General features: G+C 38.7%; 1 protein-coding gene across 6 annotated transcripts in view; it reads right to left on the minus strand.

The window, feature by feature from the left end:
- Positions 1-3,090: 3,090 nt before the first annotated feature.
- PIK3R1 (phosphoinositide-3-kinase regulatory subunit 1) overlaps positions 3,091-21,666 on the minus strand; it is a 61,111-nt gene continuing 42,535 nt past the window's right edge. For 2 of the 6 annotated variants that reach the window (XM_040579369.1, XM_040579374.1), the window contains 9 exons: positions 14,184-14,286; positions 13,405-13,503; positions 13,101-13,281; positions 12,503-12,628; positions 11,314-11,456; positions 10,860-11,036; positions 10,681-10,749; positions 8,160-8,330; positions 3,091-7,702 (listed from right to left, as the gene is read on the minus strand). In XM_040579369.1, coding sequence (XP_040435303.1) covers positions 7,513-7,702; positions 8,160-8,330; positions 10,681-10,749; positions 10,860-11,036; positions 11,314-11,456; positions 12,503-12,628; positions 13,101-13,281; positions 13,405-13,503; positions 14,184-14,286 — 1,259 coding nt within the window. In that variant the 3' untranslated portion in view covers positions 3,091-7,512. The other 4 variants (XR_005825540.1, XM_040579373.1, XM_040579372.1 and 1 more) reach the window with 4 other exon arrangements.

The following is a 21,666-nucleotide window of genomic DNA, read 5'->3' on the forward strand; positions in this document are numbered from 1 at the left end:
CGGTATGAAACACTGCTGTGGGTACTGGACAGGCAGGTGTGATGAACCACCTGGTCACACAAACCAGCCACACGATTCCCTGCAGGAAGGTCACCAAATGTTGACTCTTGGTGTGTCTGTTTCACCTAACACCCCATCAATAACTTTGCTGAAGTACTTCGGGTAGTTGCAACATAAAATATATATATATATATATATATATATATATATATGAAAGGAATAATGGAGCAACCTTCACAGAACATTTGTTTTACACCAAGCACAAAATTTGTGGAAAAGTGAAGTAACCCATGTAGGAAATAAACATTTATAGAGGGAGAAATGCTCTCAGATATTAATTCATTACCTTTCCTCTCAGGCTAGAGTCTTCTAACGAGTTAGGAATACCAGACACACGACAGTCAGACAGACATCATCTGAATTAAGTATATTCATATCCAATTTTGTCAATATTGTTTGTTCAAAGACCCGAGGATGGCAGGTTTTAGACCTTTTTGCATGCTACCTGCTAAATCTTTATCCTATCAATATTTGCACATGTTTAAATCAGTGGCCTAAACTCCTCCTTTTTAGTATGCAAAGGTAGTTTCTACATAGAGGAAAGAATGGCACAACAAGACGTGTCCTTGCAATGCTGTTCTGGCAGGAAACGTGGCCTGGCACAGGATAAAACCCCACTTTTTCAAAGAGCTATCAGGACGTTTCTGGTTATCTGATTGCTTTTCAGACATTAAAGTGCTGTTTCCTGCAAAGATTAGCCAGAGTTTGAACAGAGGCTGATCAATTTCTATCTGTTGACCCAGAAGGTCCTGACAGAATTTCTATTTTTGGTAGTCCATGTATTTGAAGACATGGGTCCTCAAAGGGACTTTAAAAAAAAAAAAAAAAAAAAAAAGAGACACCAGAACCATGGCCTCGGCAGCACTCCCACAGTTTGTGCTTTTTGTTGTTTCAGAGGCAATAGAGAAGGCCTAGCACCTTCTGTACAGCCCACATGTGGTGGGAAGCACGTCTGACCCCGGTGTCCCACGTGCCATCCCGCAGCGAAAGCAGAACTGCTTATTTTTAGCCTTCTTAGCAGCCTGGGACACTGGCAGGACCTCAGTCACTGTTTGGCATTTCTTCAGGTTTCACCCAGGGTCCCCATGGGGTGTCAGGCCCCTGAGGTAAATGTTAGATATCCTAAACATAGTTGTCTCAAACGGGTCCCTGTGTGAACAAGAGGGGCTCTTCCCCATGGTGCAAGGGAGGGCTGCCTCCATGAGAGGCTGTGACGGGCAGCAAGAGGTGGCCCAGGGCCTCAGCAGCGCCGTGCCACAGGGCTCTCCTCACGCTGCCATTGTGCCCCTGGCTGCCCCCACCTGCAGCCATGGCAGCGCGTGTGTCTGCCTGTGCAGAGCCGCCCACAGGCACTCACTGGGGCTCTGCCTGACCCCCTGCCTGGCCTGTTTGCTTGACAGGGACCTCTGTCTGCCAAAGCCACCCTTGTTCACCGGCCAGCTGATGAGCACTGGTGTATCATTTACAGGGGGCTCAGTGGCTGAAGGAAGTTTCCCGTCGGGCAGCGGGAAAGCCGGGTGCTGGGTGTGTGGATGGGCGAGATGCTGGAGGCTGAGGGGAGGAGATGCCACCTGTCCCTTCAGTGAAGCCCCAAGAAGGCAAGTGAAACGTTTTAAAATCTCTTCCCTTTTTGGCTTTGCAGCTCAGACAAAGGGATTTGTATGAAGTTACTCGCACGTGACTTTGCACGAGTCCAGCAGCTTGGGGAGGAAAAACCCCCATGACAAGCATTCCCAAGGCCTTTAAAAATATCACACCCACTTGTAGCTGCACAGAGATAGATTTAAGCAGTTTTTCATATTCCCTATGAGAAATGACCATCAAGCCTTAGCAGGAAAGCAGAGAGGGAAAGTGGGGGTGTGTTTGTCTGCAGATAGCAAAAATAGAATGACATTTTGGCAAACTATTTTTCCAGTCTGCCATTCTATACAATGTATGACACAGGCAAGAAATCTGCTGGTGCATAGATTTCTGCAGATTATGATCAGCCAGTCTTAATTTCTCCCAATAGCTGATGATGGACAATGCGTGACTCATGATCTAGCTAACCCTATTTTCAGATGTGAGCTCCATGGTTGCAGAAGTACTTGTGTTGCTCAACATCGGCTCAGGGAGTGGGAACAAGATAAACTCAATGTCTCTTTCAAAGAATCAGCTTACTAACAGAAAAACTGCAACAGACATGCTCATCGGAGATGAAGCCCCGTTTTCTATTAAGCTGGCTAAAAATATGACAACAGCGTTTACTCTAAGTTTCTTCTAAGAACCTCTAGGATCCAATGACAATGTTGTGATTATTAAGAATTATTTCAAGCCTGTGCTACCTGAGTACCTCAGTCAGGGGCAGTTATGTGACCACTGCAACCAAAATATGGGTAGATTCTGGAGTGGAAACCTGGGATAGAATGGGAATAGGAACCTCTTCCACTTCAAGAGTGGCTGGCCAACTTCCCTGGAGAACCTGTTCTGGGGTAAGATACGGATGGGCTCAGAGAAGTCAGATACCACATACCCACATACCAATAATGAGGGGAAGAAAACAATGCTCAGAATCGGTATTGCCCAGTCCTCCCCTTACTTCCTCCTCCTTCTTCATTCTATTGGTTTTCACATTAGATGCAGCCATGAAGATGGTAAATAACTTCAAGCTGCAACAGCTGACAGGCTGGCTTAATGGAAATCAGTGACAAAACTCACACCACTTTCAGAAGAACCAGAACTTCATCTTTAGTGTAAAAGGTAGATCACAGATCATGTATACAGTACTGCTTTCACAAGAGTATGAGGTGAGCAGAACTGTCATTTTGCTACTGTTTGACACAAGGCTATTTTGGAGCTACTCAGCTCTTCCATTCAGTTCAATACATAGGATGGCTGTGAGTCAGCTGGAATCATTTGCTCCCCAGTACCCTCTAATATTATGCACATCTGTGTCTCATGTCAAAGTAGGCCACATATAGACAGGAAGAGTTGGCCAAGGAAGATGGTAAATAGACATCTCAGTCCTTACTGAAGCCTCAACAATTGAAATGTGTTTTCAAAACAAACTTTATTCTGCTTGAAGACTTATTACAATTTTTAAAGCAACTTAAAAACAAGACACAGCTCCATCAACTCTATAGCTTTAACAAAATTTCAAGGAGGCATGTTTCCTCTGTTGCCTTGTAAAGGCAACTTACAACCCACTTTACCCTCTACCTCCTCAAAGACCATTTTAAAACAAAGTAATCTTAATGTTTTAAAGACATTTAACAGAACAGAGCTTTATTTCTAAAAACAAGAATAAAAAAAATAGCAGCATCTTGGGCAGCTAATGCAATCTCATTAGGACAAGTGCAATATATGTTAATAATCCCCACAGCCCAGTTGAGTCTTCAACTGCAGTAAATACAACATGATTCTACATAACATGTTGTATTTTGAAACCTTGTCCCATGGGAGGCATTTTGCTTTGAGCTGCCCATTTCTAAAGTGACCCTGAAAAAAAATATCATCAGGATTCACTTTCCCAACTTAATACCATGCATAGCAAAAGCACTGTGTGAAAATCGGCAGAAGTATTCCCCATTAGAAGCATCTGAATGTTTTCCCAAGCATTATTATTTCATTGCCAATTACAAGACAAAGCCATTTCTTCACTACAGAACAGGTGACACCAAATAGAAAAATTTGAAGATTTGGTTTTACAGATTGCTTGACAAGATTTCTCAGATAACAGAACCATACAGACAAGGTGGTGTTTTTTTTGGTGTTTTTTTTTTTTTTTCCTGTTTGGTTTTTTTTTTGTTGTTTTTTTGTTTTTTAAAGAAAATATTTAACAACACAGAAACTCAGTATTTGGAAACATGCTGCACCCACAAAGGTCTAATTTGTATGTGTGTGTGTCTTTAAACAAAGTTAACGATATCACTAAATACTAAATTCAGCAAAATATTCGTGTTTGGTGAATATGTACCTACACGGGGATCTATTCATACATGAACACAGCAAGTGTGCATGCATACGCACAGATACACATCTCCAAACCTGCAAATTCAAATTTCTCCTTAAGGAAATCAGAAACTCCTGATTTTGCTTGTGGGTTTTGGTTCTCTGTGTTATGTCTCATACCTTTCAAAGGTGTTGTGGAAGTGCTGCTGCTCTGCAGCATAACTCAGGGATTTAAAACAAAACAAAAAAAAATCCCCAAACCAAAAAAGATAACAAACAACTATCAACCTTGAATTACATTAAATGGAAAAACTACATGTCAATAGAAATACAGAAAAGCACTGTGTTTCTTCAGTTATATCCACATGCTTTCTTTCTGCCTACATTAGTCTGTCTGAGACCAAATCAAAACTGGAGTGAACGATATGGTACATTGAGTACAAGTCTGCAGTGAATAGGGCCTTTGGCAGGACTTAGCTCTGTGCATTAAGGAGCGAGAGAAATGCAGAGGCCACACAATACATAAGTACCAAAGAAAACCCACTCATGCCAATTTGAGGGCATAAGTGATCCTTGCAAATTGCACAGACCCTGTGTAGGTAGAACATCCCCTTAAAAAGCCCTAAGCAATCATTGTCACAACATAGTGCTTATTTCTCACTGTTGCTTGTGCAAGAAAAGCAAGTGCCAAATTTGTACACACACTATTCTTTTTCCCTGCTACACAGATGAAGAGAAGTTGTACACCACGACAGGAACAAATAATATTCCATACTCGGCTGGGCATGCTAAGGATATGGCCCACCAACATAGCAGAGGTTTTCTTAATATGAGTAAAACTAGATCCAAATGCCTTAACTATGATAAAATTTCTTGACAAATGCTACGTGAAACATCAATCCAGATTACATGTATTTTGTTTATAGAGAAAAAAATACAATTTTACTCTTAAACTATTTAACATTCAAAAATTAATATATGTCCAAAGAATATCTTGGATTGCTACAAATGTTAAATTGTTGTATATTGAACTAATTCATAATTTCAAGCCCAGTAGTGTAACTGGCATGCTAGAGTAACTGTTGGTGCTTTTCATAGTAAAAACCAGTTATTAGTAAACCAAATTTACATGGTCCTACAGGCCTGAAAAGAGTGTGGAATGAGGAAGGGAAAGGTTGAAGACTAAACTTCTATTCAGAAAAAATAATAAGAATAATTTTGTACGTGGTGACTATCCTGCAACATTAATGTTGGTTGAATCACGTTTCCTGATATAAATTCTAGTAAGAAAATACATCTACAGGAAAACAAAGACGACCCACCAAAAATAAAGAGCACAAAATCAAAATAAAATCAAAAGCCTTACAGTCTCAGAAATGAAGGAAGGTAAAAATTAAAAGATAATATAAAAACTACTGGAGATTAGGCTATTATTTCCAATAGCCTAATAAGCGCTGCATACTTGGAATTAAAATACGTATATCTCTAAAACAAAGCTATTACAAGAAAACTCCATGGATTTTGCCCTTTTGATTGTGTGTGCAGCTCTCTTTAATAGTAATGGATCTTGCCTTTGTGTCTTGGGGGAAGAATAAATTTGTATGTGCACTTAGTGAAAACTTTTCCAAGATTTCTCTTAACTTCATTACTTTATTGATTTGCAATGTGTGAATTTCCTGAGCAGTCAGGACAATAAATAACCATTGCAAACCATTGACAGTGAATTATCCCACAATTCCTGTTGTTTGCTTTAGTGGGATTCACGTATTTGTTTCCCTTAACTAAACCGTAATTCTGTAAGTCTCTGGTGCCTGAAATTATAAAAGTGTTCAACTTATGATACTGCCCCAGTCTACAAACTTCTGAAAATAAATCAAAGATGTTTAATATGATAGTCTAATCATTTTCAAAAAAGACATTTTCCAGTCTTAGCTCTATGCTATATCTAAACATTCTCAGTACAGGTGGGAGCTTTCTTTTTGCAATACTAATACAAAAAAACCCAACCCCTAGGCAACAGGTCAGAGAAACTTCCTTCATATGAAATGAAAATACCTTTACATGCTGACAAAAGTTCTGCCACAGTAGGTCAAGAAGTGATTTATTTACTGTGAAGAGTGGATTCATTCTGGGATCGAAACTATCCACGCCAGTAGCCAAACTTCTCATTTTTCTGCAATCACTATTAGAGGATAGACAATTTTTCATGTTCCAAATACAAGACAATCATGATAGAAGTTCAAAATGCTTCAAGAAGCAAACAGCGTGGTACCGTATTCTAAAGATATCTCTGAAACGATGTTGTTGGACTCAGTGATATTTTGTAATGTTCTTTTTTTTTTTAATTATTATTGAATAAAGCAGCTTTGAAGCTTATCAGGCACTGCCCCAACAAAATATTTTGTCAAAAAAATTATGAACTTTTAAAACTTTGAGCTAGTAGCCCAATATTCTGTACATAGAAAATCGTAAAGTATTTCATAGTTTTAATTCTGAAGCCAACTCATGCTGGCCTCCTGTACATTTGAAAAAAAACCCCAAAAACCTACAACAAACAACCACCAACCAACCAACAAAATGAATAATAAAAAATAATCATCAGGAAAAATATTCTCAGCCAAAAGAAAGAAAGAAAAAAGAAGACAAGGAAACAGGAAAGAAAACCAAGCTTAACCTGTAGATATGCTTGAGAGAAGACTACAGCCTAAAGAAAATTCAGTATTGCATAGCATGGTCTAAGCTTTCAGCAAACAGAAACGGGAAAAGAGAAGCAGTTTGGTATTGATAGTTTCCATCAGTGATAGTTAGTCATCCAGTACTATGTACATTATTATATACTGTATGCCACTGAAAGTCCTGTTTTCTTCAGTCTTAAATATATTCTTAAAATGGATTTTTAAATGTCTAAACAAAACGCTTCCTGGCACTTTGCTATTACAAACACTCTGAAAAACATACTGTAACTGTAGTCCTTTTAAAGTGTCCCTTAGAAATGAAAGTGCCATTCTGCTACATATCATTCACCAGAAACCAAAAGAATCCACAATGCTGTGTGTCTGGATCCACTGAGTGCAGCAACACCAAGTCCAAGCCAGGTCATGATGACAGAATTCCAATAACTGAATGACAAAGACCTCTTATACCTTGTGTGTGGAGAATCCAATGTTCTAGCTGGTAAAGCTTCAGAAGTGGTCGTAAACAAGCACCATGCTTAAAGGCCTCTATGTCCCTGCAGGGAGATCAGGTTCAGATTTCTCTCTCTTGTGTTTTAATTTTCTTAGTTACAAAAAAAAAAAAAAAAAAGCACTTCAGATTAGAAACATACGTTCACAGCTTAATACTGTGATCTCTCCCACTACAGTTGTGAAGGAAAGCTCTAGTCCCATCTGAAGACAGATAGCTTTGATACTGCAGCTCAGATTCTTGAGTAAGGCTGAAAGGAGCCTTTTCTCTCCAGAGGCCTCAATGTTGTCTAATCTTTTCTTTAGAAAAAAAAACAAACAATGCAGAGTATTAAGATCTTCATCGCCTCTGCTGCGCGTATACTGGGTAGGCTAGTGTGACATTGAGAGAGTCATTGTGCTGCACAAGTGATGTGTGTTGATAATGTAGCACCAGTTCTTTGAGCGAGTTGTACAAGTTATATGGCTCTGCAAATCCATACCCAGTAGGTGTTTTGTTTATCACACAGTGCTTTACTTCTCCATCCACCCTAAAAAGGAAAAAAAAACCCATCAGTTTTCAGTTTGTCAGTACAGTAAAATTACTAGAAAATAAGGTATTGGCAATAAATCTTAACATGCTAGTCACTACCTAGAATTCCTGTCTTCTGAGGTGGGATAATGGTAAAAGCCTAAGTTTAACCCAAATTCCCAGATGTTGTGTTAGCTTAGAGAGGCAGGAGACAGGCAGAACTTAGCAGATGCACAGAAAGGAGTGCGTTCATACTTTGGTTTCCCTTCTTCTGTGTGAGGCTCATCTGTGGGAGTGGCACAGATCTGAGCTGTGTAGGAAATGGAGCAGCAATAAGGATGGCCTCAGGTCTTGTTGGTCTGCTTCTACGCACAAAGGTCCAATAGGATCTGTGTATATGCAAGTGTCTAGCTGCCCCTGGCTCGAGGTAGGTGCCTCAAATTTTGGTTACATCATTTGCAAATTAGGGTACGTACACAACAGAGCAGGCATAGCAGCCTTGTTTGCTGCTTTCTCGAACAAGGAATGTTCCATCTCGTTTTCCCCGCAGCAGATTTTCAGCTTGGCTTCTATTGATATTTCCCACATTCCATGTTCTCTCATCATGATGGGGCAAGTCCTCATCATCTTCTACCATAGAGTATTGGCTGTTGAAATAGGACAAAATGTCTTTGTGAAACACACAGCAGAACAAAATCCATGAATTAAGTAGTCCCCATTTCATATTAGTTAAAAAAATAATCAGTGGTTAGTAGGATACTTCCCTGGTAAAACTAGGGATGTAAACCATGTAATACTGCACTGTTCAAACCACTTAATAAAAATAAAATATAAGCTCTGGTTCTTGATTCTTTTAAAAACACTCCTGTAAATCTGAAGAAGAATATAAAAGGATGTTGTGTTATTCTTCAGAATCTGCTGTGATGCTTGAGTACTTACACTGTTGCTCACTGTTTTGGTAAATAGCAAGACCAACAAAATACCCTCTGATTCAGCTTCATTTCCAAAGATCAGAACACTTGGTCAGCAGTGAAAAACCATGCAACGTATCAGCTACAGCTGTTGCTTGGGAAAGCTGTGAGCAGTTGTGCACGTAGACTAATTATTTACAGGTGAGATGGCTTTGTGGAAAAGGTGGAATAGTAGAGCGCTCTCACTCTCTCCCTCCTTATGACCAGTATAAGACGAGCATAAAATACAGGGCCATCTCCACCAAAACAGCTACCAACTCTAAAGCCAATTCAGAGTTATAGAGAACCCTCTGAGCTAAAGCCCACCATGAAAGATGTCTCTGGGTCAGCTACGTGGACACCACTTTGATGTTCTGCAGTTCCAGAGCCCCCCACTCCTCCAACAGCGTGAACTGGTGGGTCCTGCCTCTCCTGCTGAGATTGCAATCAGCCTCTGTTTAGCTAATGTATCTATTGTCTCTGTAATAGGTTTTTAATCACTTCTCCTTGGTCTAAGAAAACATGACTTCTCACTCATCCACAGTTCTGTCTTTCTGAAGATTCTCAAAGTACTCTACAGAAATCAGCCATCTCAAAAAGAATTAAAATTTTCAGAAAAGAAGATGGGTTCTTTTGTTTCAGATGATGCTCTTTCTAGGTCCCTTATCCCACTGTACTCCTTTGCTCTACATGATACTCAAATACATTTAGCAGTGGCTCTATTTACAACGAGTACCTAGAGAAAGTGATTCCTGTTTTTCCTGCTGCTCATTATAGTGATTTTTTTTCTGCATTACAACTTTAGGAAAAAAGTCATATTCTGAAAGTTTAATTTTTCAGCAGAAACACAAGCACTTTTGCCATACTTGCTGGCAAGGAGAGTAACAGAGTAAGGGAAAAGGAAGATTTTCTTTAAAGTTTCACTTACTATTTTGATGCCACACTACAACCACGGCCTGGTGTTGTTCTTTGTCTACTGTTTAAGTGATGGAAATACTACTGGAAACAGGTGCCTACATATTCTCCATCGTATCATCTTTGAGCTGTGCTAAGACTGAGTAAACAACATGGCTTTAAAAAGTGTATGCCATTTTTATCCCCTGCTTCCATCAGTGCAGCCACAGCAGAGATGCACAATTTCCAGGATAACAGTAGGAGACTCAATAAACCAAGCCAAATGAAAACATATGTGGACACGGCTAGAATGTAAATCCACTAAACAGTTGTCACTCTGCTGCTTTCGCTGTATGTTCAGCCAGGCAGTATAAAAGGCATGCACAAGAAACTACATATGCAGAAAATGTTGAAATGAGTATTACTCAGACAACTTTCTATTTGTTCATTCTTCACTCTTACTACTCTTTTGATAATATTGTGTGGCTTGCTTTTGTTTAAATTTGGTCGACATTCACAATACCAAGGTGCTTTGTGCTTTTTGCTTTTTCCCCAGGAATGAAGTGAAATGTATTCATTAGCCAAGCCCGCGTCAGAACCTATAGTAAACTGAATTGCTTGAAATGACAGAATACTATCCTGCCATTTCCCTCAAAAATTAAATAGACCACAAAACCAGAGAAGGACCACTCCAGCATATACGATTTTATCATCTCCAACAGCAGTGTGATATGCTGACATGGGTACCACTATACTAGATAGCACCATAGTACCAATGCTTGAAATTTGGAAAAAGCCTGCCCATGCCTAAGAGACCTTCTGAACAACTTATCCATCCATATGGCATCTCTGTAAGATACTAACACCTTATCATCTGCATTTTCAGGTAAGAATAAAGACACACATTACATTGCTGTGCTTTGCTATAGTAACTTGAATATGAACCTCCCAGAATAATGGAGAGTAGGGTGTGTAACAGAGTCCTTTGTAATATTTGCATTGCATAGGCTGCCATGTGTTAACAGTGTGCGTTGTTACTGGAGACCTAGGCTTGAGATTTCCTCTGTGTGGTCGAGGAAGTAAATATGGTTTATCTCACTTTTGCCGAAGATGATCTGAAATACCAGAAATACTTAAATCTTTTAATACTCACTCTTCTGTATTTTCATTTCCAAGCCATTCATTTAGCTTCTTTTGCCGAACACCTTTTTGAGTCAGCCACCTGGACAATAATTACAAATAAAATTAATTTTTAGTCACAGAAGTTGGTTACCCATAAACCCCCCCCAACTTTTTTAAAAAATAATTTTGTTAATTCATAATGATACTCACATCAAGTACTGGTCTCTTGTCTTCCTCAGCTGTATGAGGTCTGGCTTAATGCTGTTCATACGTTTGTCTATCTCTCTATACTCAGCTGCTTGCTTCTTTAAATCCTCTTCTAATCTACGTCTGCTGTCCACAATTTCACTTATTCGAGACTTCAGTTTTTCATAGTTGTGCATGATCCTGAATGGAATAATGTGGTAGGTTATATTCTGATGATGTCTGATTCATAACTTCATAATCTTCTGTTTAGCGGTGTAGACACTTAAGAGAACGAAGTAATTTCTCTAGATATAGCTATACATTTTGCAAATTCACATCTACCCCATTTTGAGGCTTCTTTGCTTATAACTGAACAACTTTAAACTTGACATCTTGCTTTAGTTTTAGGCAGATCTACACTTGGCATTGTTTCTTTCTTCAAAATTATACATTTTGAAATGCAAATACAAATACTGACCTTTGTATTTCTTTTTCATTTCCTTCCCGTTTAAATTTTTCAATGTACTCCTTACTGTATCTTTCTTGTGTCTGGCACTGCTCTTCAAATATTTTTATTGTTTCATTAAATGCTTCAATAGCTGTTCTTTTCATTTGAATTTCCTGAAAATAAAATAATTGTTATTATAGTTGTTATCTGACAGCATGGATGACTTATTGGCATGCACCCAGGAACACTTCAGTATATTGCAGAAGAAGGTTTTAATATCCCCTTACCGGAACGCATTCTGTCTGCAGAGCCCTGTAACAGAGAGAACAGGCCTGTGCAAAAGGCTGCCATGATTAGGCTTTCCAAGAACAGAAAACTGCTAGGCAAAGAGCTAGCTACAATCTTTGTTTTGTATAAGTAAGTTTTATTTGTGATGATTAGAGCCTTATGGCAATGCACTCTGCCCTTTGTACCAATTAATGACCTTAGAGACACATCTGGCTTTCTGAAATAAAAGTGTAAGATACTGGCCTGGACAGGTTTCAGGTCATTTAGTCCATCCTCCTGCCCCTGCACAGCTAGTCGATAGCCAGGTCTTTTAAGGCATCAGTTCAAGTTGCCTGCACTTCCCCACCTTTCTTCCATTATTTTAGGTGTATTTCCTGCACATTTTAAGAAGCAGTCTTGATTCTGGCTCTGTAAAACTGCACTAATTCATTGGCACTTCAAGACTTTGCTAATAATTGGTTAAGTTGAAAGAAGGACAGAGGCAGTTTTGCATTCTTGCATTCTTCATTCTGTATCTACACGTGTCACAGCTCTACCCTGCACAGATGAAACCAGACCCTTCAAACAAAAACTAGTAATAAAATACAATGCTCCCCTGCAAATGTGCCTTGAAAACCGTAACTTGGCTTGATGAGGTCAGTGTGCAGAAGTGCTGGTAAATCAAGATAGTTCTTTACTTGCTTTTTTATGTAAGTGTGAGGCTTGGGTACAGGGTGGGTTAGGTTACAGTTGGTAACTGTTCAAACATGAGTAAGTGATTCTACTGTACTGAGCAAACACATCAGATATGTTTCCTCTTTCGGGCAATGGCAGTGGTGGCAGAACGAAAGAAGGCAAAAGGTGGAAGAAGACGGCAGTATGAATTTACAATAATATTCTCTTAAATCCACAGAAGTCTTCCACTCTCCCTTTGGTTTCATATCTAGCTCACCTGAGATGTTCTTGTGTAGTCTTCATACAGTCTGTCATATTCTCGGCTTTTTTCTTGGAACTGGGTATTATATTCATGTAATTTCTTTCCCACTGCTTCAATGCTATCCTCTTTCACAACTTGATCCTGGAATGATGAACAGAAGGCAAATTATTCCATAAAGAAACTATATTGCACAGATTTTCAGGATAAAACTACTTAAAAATACCTAGATAGTTACATGGTAAATGTGACACCTCTGTCATCAGTATGGAGATATAATATATTATATGCATAATATGCAAATGAGAAATTAATGTCAAAAATCAATTTTTAATTGTACATGTTCAGCTTTATATTGAAAATTATATATTTCATCATTAATGAGAAGGATATTTATTAATGTAAGTTTATTTCTTAATAATGTATTGGCACTATTTAAAGTTTTTGTTATTTACATGCAAACTCTGAAGTTGGTTTTAAACAAAAATATCTGGGTTTATATGCATTTTATTTTTTTAAGTATTAATGGATCTGAGTTACTAAAGATAAATGACTCCCCAGTCTGCAGTAACTTCTCTGTATTTAAGTGAAACACAAAATAAATAGACCAAATTACCTGCTGGTACTTAGATACCGGATACAGTAATTTTACATCCAGTTTAGGATTATACTGGGCTAGAGATTCATTCCGGTAGTGGTTTATTAGCTCTACCACAGAGTTGAAAGTTAATGGGTCAGAAAAGCCATATTTTCCATCTCGATGAAATATTTTGATCAATTTGTTATTTCCTCCTTTCCTGCAAATAAAGTTTGTGAAAAGTTAGGATACTTCAAGAACTGTTCCCTAAAGAACACTATATTTTAAATGCAGTATTGCATTTTACTGTCAAGTACTACAGACCTAGTGTAACTAATCTTACCTTAGTGTAAGTGTGTAGTCCCCATGCATTTTGGTTGAAGCATCTCGTACCAAAAAGGTACCATCAGCAGTGTCTCGGAGCTTCTCATTTACTTCTTCTCTAAAATGAAAGCAAAAGTAACCAATCATTTCAGCTACTTCTCACTCATTTATGCTCTCCCTGTGCTCTAAATTCTTCTGTTTTAAAACAAGTGCCTTTTAGAAGCCTTCTTGATCGCTATCTTAATAAATACAGTTATTTAATAGCTTATGTAAAATTGCTGGAGAACAACTGGGATATAAAAATGGTATATTCTATGTCCTCTCACTGCTGGACAAAATTATATTCATGCAAAGGTCTTTCTGCTTGTTCATACAAGCCTGCACAATTGGAGCAGCCAGTGCTGGTCTAAAGTATCTATATATAGTACAGTTAAAAATGTTGCTAATATATGGCACTTGTTAGTCTGGCTTGTTAACTATTGTGCCTACAGCTGAGGTTCTGTATGAAAGACAAGAAGAAAATACTGATTTCTTGGTGTTGTCCTTTCATGCTACCATTTCATAGAGCTGTCTTGAAGTACCAGAACAATTATTTCACATTCTACATTCTAACTGACAGTAACTTTTTAGTCATGTTTGGAAAAAAAATCAACCATAATATGTTTCTGATGGAAGATGTCCTAAAAATGGCTCTTAGAACTGTAATTTTTCTATATTTAAGCATAATACATATACACAGAATAGCATAGCAAGAACATAAAGCCAAACACAAGAAATACATGTCTTGAGCTGATTTACCGTGAGATATCTCCCCAGTACCACTCAGCATCTTGTAATGACATGTTGTTATTCATGCTGTTGTTAGTTACAGTATTAGGTTTCGGTGGCTTAGGAGGCAGTGCTGCAGATGAAAGGGGAAAAAAAAGAAGTGATTATAACTCACTGAAAACCTGACTGTATATTCTCTGAAAATATACATTACTATCTGAATGAGGAAAAAAAAAAAGAATAGCTACAAAATAGTTTTCCATCACTAGTCTTTAAAAGACATTAGAGGAATCAAGCTATTTTACTGAAAACAATACAGTTCAACAAGAAAGATGTACTGTTTCAGAGGAGTATGTTACTGTTGCAATAATGTATTTTAAGCAAAATATTAATACCACACTCATCTTCTCTCCCTGTGATTTCTTCATTGAAAAATCACATTGCCACTGGAGAACAAAAAAAATCTGAAGTTTGCTTTTATCCTCTTCCACTATCTTCAGGTGAATATAAATAATAAAACATGTAAAATGTCTTTTTTTCTCCTTCCTGCGTAATGATCTTAGAGGAATGTTGCTGCTTCTTCACCTACAAGCTGAGTAATAAAAGATGCAAACCCACAGCAATACTGTATATTTGAAGAAGAATTTTTTGTGATCCTCAGCTTTCTGTGCGATGATTTGCCAAAAAACACTTTAAGAAACCCATCCAAGATCCAAATATGCTTGTTTTAATCTTAGTATTCTGCAGAATAAATTGTGTTCCAAATGCCAGGACTGATTAAAAACCACATCCCCCTTTTCTCAATGTCAAAGCTGCATATGTATACCAGTGGGTGCCAGAGAAGATACTGCAGCACTACTGACTTAGTAGCTAGGGTGACTACAACGGAATCAGAATTAAAAATCAATTCAGCTCATTTAGTTCTCCAGTAAGTACATCATTCCTTACGGATGTCCCTGTCCTGTACATTACAACCAGCTACAAAAGAAAATGTTTTTAAAGTTGCAGTGAATATCAAGATAACAGAATATTTTTATATTATATGAAAAAATGATGTGGTATCAGGTATTCAATTAATATTGCTAGACTTTAAAATCTGTTTTTCCTCAAACAATCCAAAATAATGATTTGCAATCACTGTTTCAGGAAATAGAAGTGTTACTACAGCATCTCCTTTTAGTCACAGTGTGGAACAGAGACAACAAAAATAATAATGAAAGAAATAATTTTTTAAAATGATATAATAGCAGAACTAGAACTATATCTGACAGAATAAAATCAAAACAGAAACAGGTCAATTCAGTAAAAATTCAATGAAGGAAGCAGACAGGTATTTCTACAGGTTAAGATTCTAGTTATTATAACCATGCACCAAACCACAATTTAATTCTAATTTATGAAAAAAAGGAAAAAGAAAAACTATTTGTATCAATGACAAAGTAAAGAAATCCCACATAATCACTAAGAATTTTTCAGCAGCTATTGTAAAGACCAAAATTAATTAAGTCTTCCATAATAAGACTGCAGTTTTACCTGGTGGGTCCATTTCTATGTAAAACATCAAGTCTGTGCCACAATTTATATCTGTCTTAGGATATTCTATATCCAGTTCTTCCATATTCCAAACAGTATTGTACATTTGTATGAGTTTCACTGAGTAAGCTCAGATACAAGAAAAGAGTCAGGCTCTCTTTGTAATGGTGTCTTGGAATTCATTTTAAAACCTATAAGGGGCTGCACTGTAACCTATTACATCATAATCCTCAGCCAATCATCTCAAAATAATGTCACCAGACCACTCCTGTTTTCTCATTTTGTTCTACATTAATCTTAAAACAATTTCAGTTTCGGAAAGAATCTACATTTAGCAGAACTGCAATATAAATCCAGTATTACAAACAAAAGGAGCAAGCGGACTCTCCTTGCCCGTGTTCCCAGCTTGCTTTCCTGACTTTGCAGCATGGTACAGTCCAATCCTGGCAGGATGACAAAAGGCTGATATGCTGCAGCACGTAGCTCTTACACACACGCGCACACAACACACTTTAGAAGTAGGTCGGTCACATCTCAGTTGCATTCTCCTGCTTGGATGCCTGAAGTTTACCATTCAAAAAGCTTTAAAAGGCTTCTGGACCTACTACATATTAAAGATGCAAAAGAGAAAACAGCATGACTCTGTGTGTGCGTGCGTGTGTCCATTACACACTCATTTTACACATACATATAAAAAGAGACATGTATCTCCATATAATGAAATATGGATTACATTTTTAAACTGTGCAGATTTCTGTTATTTTAATGGACACACAGGTCTGATATACTTGAAATTATTATATAAAATGTGCTTACTGCGGAGATGTCTTCCCCCCTTATTTTCTGATAAAATACAATTCAAACAGATCTAGATTAACTCATTTTGAAATCTAAAAAGCTAAAGATCTTATATTCAGCAGACTTGCCTTAAACCATGGAAGAAAGTCAAAAGTGAGCAAGATCTTGAAAAGTGATTTTGCTGAACATAAAAAGCCAGTCTGTCAGGATACAACAAGATTTAGTCTGCCTTTTCACACTGTTTCTCTACTCTGTTCTCATTGAGATATTTATCAAGGTAATTGTTTTTAAAAGCAGGAGTCCCTTGTTAGTATCTCCTTCCTCACTTGACTTTATGTCATCAGTACCCTCCTATCATTTAGAAATATTCCTTCTTAACTCTCCCCCACTGCTGACTGTAACTCTCTCGGACCTCTCGGAAGAAACACGTACAGAATAGACTATCAATTCCAGAGCAGAATGCTATGTAAAGCAATGTCACTGCTCTACACTTGCTATAATCTACAGGGGCAGAAAACCAGATACCAAAAATAACCACAACAAAGAGTAGCTGTAGCAACTATCTGTGCCTGCATCATAAGAAATCCTGGTGTGGCTGAAATAAGCTCTACCTCAGAAATACTCATTAAAAAAATTAACACAATTTCTATCCTTCCCAAGTATTTCACACATATCTACCCCCACTGTGTGCCCCTGAACAGCTTACCCCTTCTAGACAAGAATTAACATACAAGAACATGTCTGGAGTAGCAACAGTTACCAAGAAATGCATGCTAGTTTACTTTATACATTAGATAACCTTAAATTCATTCTGAAGTAAACTCTTGTCTCCCTGTTTAGGGAACCTCCAAAGATTCCTTCATTTCCAAAATGAAACAGGATATTTAAAATCACCCCAAACACAAGTCCAAACACCGAACTTGGCAGTTTAGACCACCTGCTACCCAAACAATTGAGTTGCCAAGGTAATTATTTAGATTAAGTTATAAAGATTTCCTACAAAGACTACACTGCTGCATTTAGGACTCATGTGGGATCAGTCAGATTTTTTATTCTGTTCAATAAAGGCTTTCAAGAAAAAGTACTTCTCCAGGGTTTCACTGGTGGCCAGATTCTGGACTGCCCATTCTTCTGTAATCAGGTTAGCTCAGCTCAGACCAGCCTAGCTTGCAGGCAAAAAGTACAGGAGGCAGATAGGTGATTCCCCATTCCCTATATAACCTGAAGAGGCACTCAGGTAGTTGACTTTCATTCATGTATCTTAAGACCTGATAGTCAGTTATAGTACAATACTTCAATGAAGTGATGAAGAGAACACACACAGAAATTAAAAATCACTTACTTTGTAAATTATGCATCACAAATGATCACCCTTGTAATACAGCCTGAAAATACAATCCAATAACCTGAAGAATTAATTGTTTTCCTCTTATAGAAATCTTGCTTAAAAAAAAAAAAAAACAACCCAAAACTTCTTTTACTAGGAAGCTTCTCTGAAGCAATGAAGAAAAAAGATCTGAAAAAGAGATTTCTCTGCTTTCCAACCAATGTTGCATAAAAATCCCTAAATGAGCTGTAACATGCAGTAAGAAAACCCAAGTCTTCTCTCTCTTAACTGCTTAAAGCTCTGTGCTATGCAGAAGGTATCCACTTACTGGTTCATCATTAAAAAGTGAACCTGACTTTAGTACTGTGAAAAAAGAAAAAACCAAAATACCCACCACCCTTGGAGCTTGCATGTCTCTCTCAGATAAAGATCTCAGTTTCATGATTAACTTGGGCAGGTTCAAATATTTGCTGAGCCAGGGATTTCAGGTGGGGGAGGGGGAGCCAGATTCAAAGTAAAAGTTGTCATCAGCTAACAAGTGGCCAATGCAGGACTAACTTTCTCATTTTAGCTAAGTAAATGAGAAGGGCATTGTAAGAGGCCTTAAAATAGTCTCTGTCACTGACTGATTGCTGAATGCAGTAGTGAAGTTGAGAAAAGCACCACGAACAGGCAAATACAGGAAGTGGCTGACTAACTTACTGCAAAAAACCAAACAGAATCAAAACCTTCCTTGAGAAGAGCTGCATCTCTCAGAGCAGCTCTGTGCAAGCAAAATAAAAATAGCCTGCTTGCAAACACAGCATCACCTCCTACACACTCACGCTGTATCACAAATACAGGTGCAGCTTGAAGACCCTTAGCATGACGCTGTGAAGCATTTTATCTGTTTCCTATAAACTGAAAATAATAGAAAAAACACCAGTCCATATGCATGGTGTTTTCCAGTACATCAGGATAATTCATTTCTTGGGCAGGCAGGTGGGAGAAGGGACTGCACTGAGAGGAAACTAGTTCAAATTTATTTTCCTTGCCTTAGTGTTCGGTGGAGATCAGACTTGCTAAAGGAACTGAGCAGCAACTGAAGAGCCTGCTCCCCTTTGCCTGTAGTGGTTAACTTTATTGCCTGCTATACTTCTACAAGAAAAAATTCAAAGTGGAAGGAGAAGTGGATCACAGGGTATAATTCAGAGAAAGAAGAGAAGGAGATTCATATTTTCCTCCCATGTGTTGGAAATTGTGAGAACTTCTAGTAGCTGCATTTCTTGAGATCTGCTTGTGCTCCTTATGGCGGTCAAATGGCACTGAAAAGTTCTCACCTCCAGAACACACCATCTCCCAAAATCCAACTATGCTACACAATACCATTGTACCTAATAATGAAATCCCAAACATCTGCACTACATTTTTTATGTTTTACAGTCGATTGATCAGCTTCACTTGTAACAATCCCCTGCTTTTCTAATGCCAGCCTTTGCCTGCTTGAACAATTGTCAGTTCTATATATAAAGCAGCACATTCATAAAGATACAACATACTTCAAATGCAGATGGCAACCTGTGTTTCTGAACTTACCCAACTTCATCTGACAGTAACTCATGTCTCCTATTTACCATTAAAAGTTACAGAAAGGGATGATAAGACTTCTTGGTTAATAGGGCCACAGTACAGAAGCATATTCTCAAAGGAGAAAAGACCACCATTGAATTGGTTATCATTTTAGAAAGCATTGGTAACCATACAGAGATAAAAGATAAGGCTCTGTTCCTGAGTCAATCTGTAAAAATTTTTTTGGGGGGGATTCCAGTGCCTTGGGCAAATTTGCATTTCTAATCATCCTGCAGAAAGGAATCAAGTCTCTTGTCAAAAGAAGATACTGGCAGGCACACAACTGCATTTTTACACAATTGCCCTATCTTGACTATTATTTAAATTTCAAAATCTTAAGTGGTGCCCATTGAATCTATTGATTTGTATTTGCAGAAAGTCAGCAGCCTACTATTTTTTGCGGTCATACTCACAGTGTTCTTCTATCGATAAAGTTTTTTTCCCCTGAAAAAAAAGATGTATGAAACAGGAAGAGAACTGATCAGGTTTGGCCGGCCTGCATGTGTGTGTTACACATACTTAAATACAAATACACACACGCTCTCATGTATCCATTTGTAAAACATTGTAATAATGTCGTACATGTTGTTTCCGGTTTACCAAATACTTTCCATTAGGTACTGAGAAACATAAAGCATAACTACAGTCGATACCTAAACCAAGAATACAGCATTCTTTTTAATTTTTACATTAAACATTAATTTTAAGCATGCGCGATTAACAAAGCCTTTTGCTCTCCGCTGGTCAGGTACAAAGCCCGGTTTTTATTAGCTTAGAAGGGGAGCCCTCTGCCGGGTGATGTGCAGATGCGCAACATCCCGCCTGCGCGGCACCAGCGCTCCCCGGGACGGACGGCCTTCTGCACGCTTCGAACCACACTCCGCACCGCTGACAGGCCAGCCAAGCCTGTGACATGATGCTGAAAAGTCCTGACAAGGGACAGTATTCCTGCATATTTGTTGGTGTCCCCAAGACACTAACGACAGGACTGTGGGCTGAGCCTGACCACCGCAGCAGATCAGCGGAGCCTTGTGTCTAATTCCAAGAGGAACACACAGCCTTCACATTCTCCTGCTCTGGATGTTATGCCACCATGCTTCCTAATATTTTGTGCAGCTAAAATCAAAGTGTCTGCATCTTGGTGATACTGCCAGGACTCTTACCCCATCCCAAGCACATGAGGAGTTAAGTGTAAGGCAGCCTCATTACCTCACTCACTCTTAGCTATGACCCTGTGAGTTCCTCTTCATGCTTAAAACTGCAGTATTTCACAGTTTGAGCCACTATCTACAAAGTTATTTGTAAGTCTGGGAAACAGGAATAAACTGGGATAGACAGTCTAGACAAAGCAGCTCAACTTGCATTAGTGCACAGGCCATTAGAGGCTTCAATTCATCCATACAGGATGGCAATTCCTTCCTGCTGCTGCAGTAGCTCTTCCTCTGCTCCTCACCAGCCTGTCTGCCCGCAATGCCCCCAGCTCCCCACGTCCTCTCACTCTCCCACCCCGACCCCCTTCCTCTCTCCCTCCCTGCCATAAGGAACACCTTAATCTCATGCATTCAAAGCCACTCCGTGCTGCTTGATACCCTTCAACCCTGAGAGGCCACCGATTTCCCTGAGTTCCCCCTGAAAATCACCTCCCAGTCTCCCATTGCCCCAGCCTCCTCTGTACAACCTGCCTCCCCACCTACTACCTCCAAAATGACTGCGCTGTCCTGAGCACACACTGGGCCCCACTGATAGCTCTGGGACCTGCATCCAGCACAGGCCTCCACCAGACATAAAGCCAGAAGCCTTTACGATCCCTGAAAATTAACCGGGGGAAAAAAATAAAAATCCAGTCTTCTATATCTAAAAACAGCCTATTTTTCTTTTATGTCTGAAAGCACATGCCTTCACACCTCTGTATGATGAGTGAGATTCTATCAGACATAAGCAGCACTGTTAGCTATAATCTACAATTAAGATATTTTCTTCTAATACTAGTTTTGAATAACATAGAGACATGCACTTTGTTTCTGACTGTGAGATCAGTATTACTCTTCAAATTAAAGCTGTTCACCAAGTTAGGGTGTTCAAGCGGGATGCTAAGTCACCTAGCTTGCGGGCTAACACTATCTTTTGGCTCTCCTACTACTCATGATAAACTTGAAGAATGAGACAGGCATCAGAAAATTTATCTAGTTACCAATCATTCAAAACACCAACCATTTCTCCAGTTTTACTTCTCCCGCAACATTACTT

Source organism: Falco naumanni, chromosome Z (genome assembly GCF_017639655.2).
Source record: "Falco naumanni isolate bFalNau1 chromosome Z, bFalNau1.pat, whole genome shotgun sequence".
In the NCBI taxonomy this organism is placed as follows: Eukaryota; Metazoa; Chordata; class Aves; order Falconiformes; family Falconidae; genus Falco; species Falco naumanni.